This window comes from Bactrocera oleae, chromosome 6 (assembly GCF_042242935.1).
Source record: "Bactrocera oleae isolate idBacOlea1 chromosome 6, idBacOlea1, whole genome shotgun sequence".
Classification (NCBI taxonomy): Eukaryota; Metazoa; Arthropoda; class Insecta; order Diptera; family Tephritidae; genus Bactrocera; species Bactrocera oleae.
Window position 1 is genome coordinate 56883102 of NC_091540.1, and position 11474 is coordinate 56894575.

At 33.2% G+C, this 11474-nt stretch overlaps 1 protein-coding gene across 1 annotated transcript in view; it reads left to right on the plus strand.

The window, feature by feature from the left end:
- The window catches only part of LOC106615489 (uncharacterized), a 29433-nt gene extending 18581 nt beyond the window's left edge, over positions 1–10852 (plus strand). The window contains 3 exon segments of the mRNA XM_036360419.2: positions 2301–2508; positions 4280–4475; positions 4592–10852. Coding sequence (XP_036216312.2) covers positions 2301–2508; positions 4280–4475; positions 4592–5369 — 1182 coding nt within the window. The 3' untranslated portion in view covers positions 5370–10852.
- The last annotated feature ends 622 nt before the right edge of the window (positions 10853–11474 follow it).

The following is an 11474-nucleotide window of genomic DNA, read 5'->3' on the forward strand; positions in this document are numbered from 1 at the left end:
TTAATTGAATGTATATCTACATATGTATGTGTTATACCGAAGCCAAACCAGTACTCAAAAGCTAGGGTGTGTAAAAATTTTTTTTTTTACTCATTATTTACACTTAGGCATAGTTAGAAATATACGATTTATATCGTTTTTTTCGATAACTTATTTCTGTTTTTCATAATGCCACTCTCTTAGAAATCTTAATCCCTATTGGCAAAAAATTGAGACATTCGATTTTCATAAGCTTCTCTTCAGGTTACTGGTAGTAATCGCTTAGTGCTAACTCCTGACTAAAAGTTGAATGCATAAGAACATCCCAACCAAGCATCCGGAGCTTCTGACGAGTCAATCCAGGCATAGTGACCGTTTGCTCCGACTCACAGCGATTCCACCACGACCGTTTTCGCTTGAATACATCCAGCTTCCTAACAGTTTTGTGAATACTTATCTCCTGAGCAATAGAAACAGTGCTTACATGATAGTTAGACTCGACGTTTTGTTTTATCGATATCGTCTTTATCGAAGAAAAACTGTAAAATATGAAGTATTTTCTCTTTATTTGTGCCCATCGTTGACGCTTGCTCTAACAATACTGAGTCAAGTAATCAAAAGCTGTCTGAGAAATGTTATTAGTATAAATAAGTTCTCTAACGCCATATAAACCGCCCGTTCTTATACAACGCGAGATATAAAATATGTAGAATACTAAAGCCATATACTGGGAAAATAATGGATTTACTTGTACTACACTTTTATATTGCAGTCAAATTCTTACTCTTAGATGGCTTAAAATCGCTTGCTAGTGAGGTTTCCCTAATATCAATTTAAGGTTGAGGCTCATTGATTAATAATGCAATTTTCTTTCAATCTTAATTCTGGCACTCTAATAAAATAATTTTTATACATCGAGTCTTAATTTATTCAAGAAACTTACATGACAGGGTAGCACCAAGGATCTTACCATAAATTGAAAAACAGTTTCGTCTAAGATATTAATTTTACGAGTATGATTCACAAGTCCGTAAAATGAATTAAAACAAGGAAAAAATTTTGCCTCGGTTCCAACGAAGCTATAGTACCCTTCATAAATAAAAAGTCTCCTTACTTAATTTTTAGTGGTTCGATCTAAACAATTTGTTCAGAAACTTCATCGTCGTTTTGGTTAATTATCATTTGGCGTGGATTCGGGAAGATATATATATATGATCAAATAGAGGAGTTTTGGATACAATCAGTTGATTTTGACGTTCATTTTGTATGGTGGTTACCGGGGTTTCCGACAAATGAGCAAAGGAAGTATGCAAAATTCCAGATTGATATCTCAACTAGATTGTGTATATACACACAGATGGGCATGGCTAATTTGACTCAGATCGTAATGCTGATCATTTACGAACATGTATATATTTTATAGGGTTTCCGACGTTTCCTTCTGTGTGTTACAAACTTCGTTGTCGTTGCAAACTTAATATACCTTGTTCAGTGTACCTATAAAAAAGTATGCATGAGAAAGTTGTACAATATACAATATTCAACCAATAACTAGAATAGTTCTGGAAAGTATGGAGAATTAATGTTCTTTAGGTCGAGGAATCGGTTTTTTTAAAATTCAAGCTATGCGTATGTATGATATTATTATACTTAAATAATAACAATAAAAAATTTAAATTTAATATCCTTTACTTTACGCATTTCCATTGCCACAACCTTGTATTCTCACGACTTTGATTTGCTTTTAAGCAATTATAACGGTGTAATTATTTTATACTTAGTACTCAGTGGCTCTAATGGTTACTGATTTTAATGGAAAATAGTCATTGATTTTATTGCTTATGACGTGCGTAGTTTGGCTTATAATTTTCCGCGTTCACGATAAATATTCATAACCTTCCATTTCCTTGTCAATGTGGGAATATGTCCACTCGTCGCTGTCAAGGGGAAATTTAACGAATGGCCACGCACGCAAACAGTTTACAATGTCATTGCATATAAACTAACATATGTACATTTAAATATAATGAAGGGTCTATAAATAATCTAAAAATCATGGAAATAATGGTTTTAGGAAAATTCGGCTTAATGCTTTCATGTGACAAAAAGCCTTGTTAGCGCCGTAATTTATTAATGATTTATGCGTGTAACTTAAATCAGCTGTACATACAGTATAACAGTATAGGATAGAGAATTTCTTTTTGAATGCATTTAAATTTATTTAGCGGAAATACCGTTTATAATTATTTATTATCCTGTGAGAATGTGGAATTATGTAAAGAATGATTTTTTATATATTTTATCAATTCTACTCTTTATAGGCCGTTTGGGTTTATGTGGTCTCATTACCAGTCATAATCATTAACTCGCCTCGCCATTCACAGCCAAATGCTCCCAAGACTATGACCACATTGGATTCCACTGGCACGGGAATGTTCATTGTGGGATTGCTAGCCGAAACATATGCGGATTTGCAGAAGTTTTCTTTTCGACAGGATCCAGCAAATCAAGGAAAATTTTGTAATGACGGTAAGTTTTTTATTTATTTTTTTGAACACACACATAGATTTGTATAGAAAAGCAAAACAAAAAATTAAGAAAGTAATGAGGAGAAATCCACAATATTTCAAAAATTGCGTGGCATGAAAATTAGAGTAGATCTTTATAAACCTCAAAATGTGTCTGACCACTAAACGGTATAATCATATATCATATATATATATATCGACCTTTGTTTAAGTATTTATATAGTGAAGCTAGGGGATTCGGAAGTTTTATTAAAGTGGGAGCTTCAATCATGTAGTTTTGTTTCCAATTACTTATAAATTCAAAACCGCAAACATGTTCACCTATCGATAAAGAAGGTTAATATTTTCTATTATTTCTAGTTTAATTTGTGGTTACATTATTACAGTTACTAGAGATATTGCATTTTTTTAAATAAAACATAAATACTTTATTAGTTAGTAGATCTCATAGTTAGCTATAGTGAATGTGATGATCGTCCTGTGAACCTAATTTTTCACATATTCGGCCTTATCTTGTCGCTGGCTTATCAACATAGACCATTAGTTAAATATATCCTGACAATATTTAGTATACCCTAGAGTAAAAAATAAGATCAAAATGATAAATTCGTAGCAGGTCTCAATAAAATTATGGTTTCATTCACTGACCCTAAAAGCGAGTTTTGGAAAAAAAACCTCCACGATTTGGAATCCGGTATAAGCCTTTGAATATAATTTGCAAAAGGGTACGATTGTCAACTAAGCCATAATACAAGTAGTTGTATGAGCTTCATAGTGAGGTCCATAGTAAAGTGATAAATTTAGAGTATATTGTCGCTTACACCAGCTTTAAGGCAAAAATCCACTTCAAGTGTTAGAGTTGACTACTGAGAAGCAGACCATCATGTTAAGCTTTTGTATAGCTTAATATGTCACAGAAACCGTTTGATACCATTTCAAAATGGCGGGATATAAAAAGAAGCTGGATGTATAGTTGCCACATGAGTTAGCGTACAAAACCTCATGGACCGAATTGCCATCTGCGAATCGCTGGTGAATCGCAACAAAAAGCGGTTACTGGTGATAAAATGTGGACCAGGCTTAAGAAAGTCAAGCTAAAACTGTTGTGATCGAGTAGCGGCGAGCGGGCGCAAACCGTGACCAAGCCGAGATTGACGGTCAGGAAGACTGTACTGAGGACTATCTTACTTCGGACTGTCTTACTTCCTATACAACGACTGAACCGTTTAAAGGAAATAATCGAACAGAAGCAGCCAGCTTTGGCCAATTGAAGAAGAATGGTGTTTCATAAGAACAACGCCACGCCACATATTCGGATTCAAAATGTGTCCTTCAATTATATATTTGCCCGAACTCTTTATATCACACTACATTCACATAGTGTCCATAATTAATTTGTATTTTTTATGAAATCCCACATAGTTTTACTTGCCTGTTCGCTGAAATTCAACTCATTTCTGTATTCCCTGACCACTTCCTTTCATATGTTCATGCCAAGGGCGACATTCCAATTATGCATTAAGCTTGTATGTATGTGGGCTTGACATTGAGTCCGTCGTGATTTCAGCACAATTCCGTATTAATTTCCTTAAATCCACATATGAACGACATACTTATGGGCCAATGTATATACAAGTACTATAGATATAATACATACATACTTGTATTGTAAATACAATGTATGAAAGAACGCATATATGTATATTGTCACTCGTGCTGTGCTGTAGAGCTTCATCTTATTAAATTAACCGTAATGTATCTACATATTTCAGGTCTGTGGAGTCTATCGCGTCATCCCAATTACTTCGGCGAGGTTGTGATCTGGTGGGGTATTTTTGCCATTTCATTAAATGTTATCTCCGGTCACGAATGGGTCGCTATCGCTTCACCCATCTTCACCACTTTCATTATACTTTTCCTCTCCGGTATACCGTTGCGTGAGCGTTCGGCCGATGAGAAATATAAAGAGTAAGTAAATAATTGAAGAGCAAATACTGATGGTTTATGAGCCAATTAATTCATTGCTTACACGTTTACCGCTTTTTCTTTAAACATGCGAACACATGTGCGCTTTTGAAAAATAGCCAACTGGAATATCGTAAATACAAAGCGTCCACATCACCCTTAATACCGATACCGCCATCGGTGTATGTGGAAGTGCCGAGCGCATTGAAATTCATCCTGTGTTGTGAGTTTCCCATTTACGACACCATGCGCATCCAGAAAGACATCAGTCCCTACTCCTTGTCCATAGCACGTTCACACTCACATATATAGCAATCAGTTGCCCACTCGGGTAGTGGGCAACATGGCGCTGTGGGACATTCATTACAGCGACACGGTACCGACGCGGGCTCCATGCATCGGGGCCAATGCTATGGTGCAAACGGTGGCGATGCGGAGAGTCATCAGAATTGTGGTGGCAGCTGTCGTAATGCACACATCAAATCGAATCCATATCAGAGTGAGTCGGGCTATGGTGGCTACACCGGTTACAACATTAACGGTAGCACGTCACAACAACGGCATGCCAATCTCAACGCCGTGCACAACACCACCGATGATGATGATGATACCGACGATGGTATTATCTATATGCCAGGGCCGTCATCGTCCAAAAAGCAGCCACACTACTTTCATGCCCCCATGGTGAACGCGACGACGGCGGAGAAGAAACATGCTGTCGAGCAATCAGATGGTGAGGAGCAGGTGGAGCAGGAACTCGAGGAGGACTATGATGAGGATATACCGCCAATTGATTTAAGTAAAGCGCCGAGCGTAGAAAGTTTCACGACGAAAGTGCAGACCGAGAAGGGTGTCAATGCGGATGGTGCGTCATTTACGGTAACTACAATACTGTGATCGAACAGCGTTGAGTTGCAGTCAAATTAAAATTACATATACCTATGTATATGCATGTGGGTGTACCTGTACTGTGCGGGAGGCCGAAGCATATATCGTGTGTGTAATTGTTCAGTTCCAAATGCAATTACTTGAGTGAGTATAAAATTTTATTTGTTGCACGCATTCCAACAACTAATGTACTTGCCAGTAATTAGAAGAAAATAAAGACAGACACAGAGAGAGAGAGAGAGAGGAAGAGGAAAAAAGAGGCGATCCATGCCATTTAGTGGCATTTAAAAACCGAGAAAGTATTAAATTTAATTGTGCTATTCGAAATGATTTGCGTTGTTGTGTGCAATAATGTGCCAAAGGCTAACATTTTATTTAAGTAGCTAGCAAATTTGTATGAATGTACGCTTGTAAGCTCTTTAAGTACGCAGAGGAATGCCTAGTATCAAAATAAAAAACCAGAAAACAGTATATAGAAGACCGCTTATACTCTGATCTCTATGCCGTAGTATGCAAAGTGCTATTTTTAATAAGTAAAAAAAAGAAAACAAGAAAATTACTGTCTTATAACTCAATAAAGCTGTACATTTGTATATGTACTGTAACAAAACTACAGTCCAAAGCAACAAAAACAATTACAATATACTCTAAAAATGTGCCTGTCATTTGTTGCACTTATTCAAAGTCTATAAAATTGTTATGAAATTATGCAACCAAAATACCTAAATGAAAACAAAAAACAAATAATACTATGATATATTAAAAAAATATAGGTATGCACATTAGGGTGGTGCTTAATACACAGAAACGAATTTTTAAATTTCCTAAACCTTAACTCTGCACGACTATACAACTATGCCGAAAAAACACACACAACAATTTTAGTTCCAATTGAGAAAAATTCAATTTTTTAGTCTTCATGTAAAAATATAACACTTGATCCCTGTGCAGCAATCTTTAACCGCCTGCAAGCAAGTCGTAAACTTATTTGTTAGTTTTATGTGCGTGGTGTTATCGATTGAGGCGGTGAGACTGAAAAAATCGTATTTATAATTTTTTTAAGGACCACCCTAAGGTATATATTTATATATGTTGAAACATATTTGACTCTAGAACGAATTGTATATAAAATTGCTTGTAAATAGTTCTTTACAAACATATTTGTTGTTGAAGATGTACCGTAAACCAATTTTGAATTCCTAACCGAAACCTAGAGTACATTTGTCGAACATTCTATCTATAAGTAATGAGAACGACTAAGTTGTAGTTGAGTATTACTGTTTATTTCGATGCCTTGAAAATACTGCTTTCATTTTCATATTATAAGTTTTACATTTTTATGTCTTCTTAAGATATGTTAAATATAAATACACTACAAAATAAGCGCCAAAGAAGTCTTATATAGAGTTGTCTCAGTACCTCTTGATGGGTCTTCAGCTCAAGTTCTGTGCCATATCGAATCTAACATTTTGAAACTATTTCTAACGTTGAAGTGTATTTCTATCAGGAAAAAGTTTTACGAAAACCCAAGAGCACTCTGGAGCGGCTCTTAGAATATTTGTCGAATAAAATCAAAACAAGAAAAAACGCTTACTTCGGCTGCATCGAAGTTATAATACCCTACACGGGTGCATTTTTTATAGCATAAATGGGTTTAAAAAAATCCTTATCTTGATTGATGATTGATTGATCAGTTTGAATAACAGCTATATCCTTTATAAATTATAGCATTGCCTTAGGTTACATTCCATGTCAAATTTCTTGTCAAATAAATGAGTTTTCCATACAACAACTTGATTTGGATCTGTCAGTTTGTATGACAGCTATATGCTATAGTCCGATATCGGCGATTCCGACTAGGGGGCTAGTTCGCGTATACTCATATACAAACAGGCGACAGCTCATCAGCCGAAACTGTCAAAAACTCACTCGGTACCAATATGATTCGATTTTAACCCAATGAATCTCCGACTTATTCTAAAGAGCAAAGTCATGTTTACGAAAATATCATAATTTTTAAGAACTTATTGTTCTTTTATTATTGACATAATGTACTCATGAAAATAGAGCTACATTTTTTGGCAAGCGAGTTGTTGTGATTTTTCATTAAGCAGCATTACGATCGCTTAACTTTTTACTGAGTTCTCTTGAATACGATAGTTTATATTATTTCATTTCGTATTATATATGTGCTGCTTTATTTTACGACTCAGTTGCAAACTAGTGCAGTTTTTATTGCATGTTGGTAGATATGTATGTATATGTAAGTAAACTTTTATATGTTCAAAAAGTTCTTATATTTTCGTATTAACCGATTCTTGTGATAGAGACAACTGGACGTTCGTTTACATACAGATAATAAGTAAATATGAATGTATGTGGATATACATACATATAAGTAACATAAATATGGGCAACTGAGGTATCAGGGAAACATTATTTGTAAATTTGGTATTGAAGTCCACAGCACCTCAATACACCCGATTTAAATTCTTTAATATATTTTTCCACTAAAATAAAAGTTGACTTCAATAAAATAAAATTAAAGTCAAAGAATAATTTTATTTTCGAAGTTTTGACTATGTTATCACCCAGAAATAATGTGAACGCTTTACAAACTTTTAAAGGATTTTTTTCAACCATGAAAAATTGGAAGAAATTCTGAAATCAATTTTTGGTTACTATTATTCCGACAGTCGTTTCAGTTACTTTTTGAACATATGGTATATCTATATAAATATGGTACATACATATGTAGTTGCAAAAATACTCAATAGAAGTAGCTACTACTTGCTGCACATAGTTAACGGCGGTATTACACCACACAAGACCCACCATCATAGCAGATGTCGCATCAAACATATCCAATAGCAAGCCCAACAAAAGTTTTAACTTTGAACTCGAAGTACAACTAACCATAAAAGTTTTAAATTAGAGAAACAAAAACAAAAATTAAATTGAACTACATTAATTTTAAGCCATTGCAGATTCCTTTATAAAGTAGTTCAAGAACTTTAACATATCCAATCTCGTATGTCTGTATGTACATACAAACATATAACGAAGGCAACTAAAACAAATTAGCATGTTAAAGTCGTGTACTTGTTGCAAGAAAATCAAAATTACATATAAAAACTAAACAAATATTTTAAATATTTTCTATTTGTACACATCCCCTGTAACCCCTTATTAAGTGGAGATGTGTTACTGCAAGTTAAATTGGATGTGGAAAGAGTAATGTATTAAAAAGTAAGAGGCACTTAGAAAATGTAGCAGGAGGGGAACAAAAACAACAAAAATACGAAAAACTTAAATATTTTTTGCTTTTGATTTCTAGAGTATTACAGTTTACAACAAGAAATGATTACGGTATATTTAAAACCATTTACAATTAAAACAAAAATGAAAACTGCAAACCTGCTGCTGCTTACTTTACAATGTGCCCTAAGGGTTAGGCCAGTAGAGACTCTAGTAGAGCCAGTAGAGACTCAGTAGAGCCATGAAAATAAGCCTATATTTCAAAATTTGTTCCGGGTTCAGGAAAAATGGGCTTATATAAAGAAACAGTGAAAAATTATGTTGGCATTTTGATACAAAATAGTGGCTACAAAGTCAATCTTCGGTACAACGTATTTCAAAACGGCCTCTACGGACATCGGGAGTTCTAAGAACTCGTGTTAACTGAAATAAAACTAAAATCGGTATCTTAATCCACATGAGACTTGTTAGTAAAGTTGCTTTAAGTAAATAAATGTTTCGCAAAATTGAATGATTATTAAAAAATGTATAAAGAAGAATTAGAATGAAAAAGCTACAAACAATTAGTAAACTATTATAGTTTATTAGATTATTTAACTGTAAAGCTATAGTTAAAATTTTAACTGGTTACGTGCGATCGTTTCAGGGTTCTGCTCAGTTTCGAAAAACAAGCGCATTTAAAATTTGCTTACTTACCTGAACGCTTCCATACTACTCCACGTTGAATGATGTTTTTAGGATCCTTAAACCAAAATATATTTAAAATGTTTGAAAATCCTAGACTGGCCTAACCTCTTTACAAAAACAAATTTTGTTATATGACTACGATTTTGTTTTCTTTTCTTCTATATTATTATACAATACATTCTACTATTAGTTAATTTTGTTTTTGTAGTATAAAAAGAAACGGCTATAAATTTCGCAACTGCTCAATTTTGCACACTCATGAGCGCTACTGTTGCTCAACACATAAAACACTCGTGTATTTGCTCATAAGGCTCACGTATGGTTCATGAGTGAGCACTAACGGATTTTGTACTCACACTCTAATGTTATTGAGATATTATAATATATGTATATATATATTTTTTTTTTTCAAAAATTAAAAGACTTACTATTTTAATAAATTTACTAAATTAACTAATTCTTAAGAAAGGAAACATAAACGCGATTTTAATACTTCAAATAAAGAAGTTTGCTTACGAACAGCCTATGGATGAAGAAATTCTCATTTATTTAGCTTAAATGCTGTTCTAGACTTGGAAACAAATTTGGCATTTTTGTATGCATGTATACACACACATACCTATACACATATTCATAATAATATCAATTATAGACTAATATTTATTAGTATGACCCTGTAAATATGTATGTATACGTATCCCAAAAACAACAAATATACATGGTGTGTAGACGTGCATACACGAGTGAAATTTGAACATGAATAACTGTGAAATCTTTATAAGAACAATAAACAATTTATTATATAATTAATATTTATTAAAGATTGTTAGTGTGTGAAAAAAGAAACAAAAACAAGCAAAATTAGTTGTAGCATAAATTTAAAGAAAATAAATGTTTTATTTCAATAACTACATTACTAATATACTATATAAAATTGCCATTTACTCGTACAGTATTTATTAGAAAATTAGTCAAATATGGCAACTGCATAAATAATTATTATATTTACATACATATTACTAACTAACTACATATGTACTCGTATTTGTACTTGAGAAATACAAATATGACATAAAGACATAACTGCATAAATTAAAAATACCAAAAAACAAAATAAATAATATTTACCTTGAAAATCATATATAAAATGAAGGTGTAAAAGAAACATACAAACATATAAACAAATACTCAAAATTGCATACGCTGTGGTTACTAATAAAATATTTAGTGGATGCGAACAATGGGCAAGTTTTGCCATAAATGCTTTTTTAATAAAAACCAATAAATAAAAACAGATAAATAAAATAAATAAAAAATAATTCTAGTACTATGTAGTGGTGAGGGAAGTGTTTTTTCGTGCAAGTCTTTTTGAGAAATCATTGAAATATTTACAATATTAAAAAAGGAAACATTAAAAATTCATAACAAGCAACAACAACTCTATAATAAATTTAAACTGTATATTCAAAAAATATCTAATATTCTCTGTTTTTTTAGTAAACAAAAAGATAAATTATAAATATATATAGACAACAATTATTTCCAAACATTTTATGCGTAAACTTTATTTTTTCTTGGAAAGCTATTGCACTTCGTCCTTTAATGACTTATTGAATGGTCAACTTGTCTTTTATGACGCCAGAGGCATACAAGGTAGCTGGATTAATATTAATGAAGTAGAGAGAACAATTTCTGCATCCGTTACTCTTTATATTTGCGTTTGGCAGCTATCATAAATGATACGGCTCATGCCATTAAATTTTCTTGAATGTTTTGGGCATAAATGCTTATTCGTGATTTTTTAGCCAAAAACAAAACCGTAATCATGCCTCAACCACCGTATTCATCACATCTGGCTCCCTGCGACTTGTTCCTATTTCCAAAACTGAAGAAACCAATGAAAAGAAGCGTTTTGCTACAATTGATGAGATCAAGTCAGAATCGAAGAAAGAACTGATGGCCATACCGAAAAGCGCATTTAAGAAGTGCTCTGAGGATTGGAAAAAGCGTTGACACAAGTGTGTTATATCCGAGGGGCATTATTTTGAAAGGAACAAAATAGATATTAATGAATAAATATATATACACAAATTCCAAATGCACCTTTTACTTTGAACACACCTCGTATGAAATGTATATATACCATCTGATCAAATTTAACCATTCGGA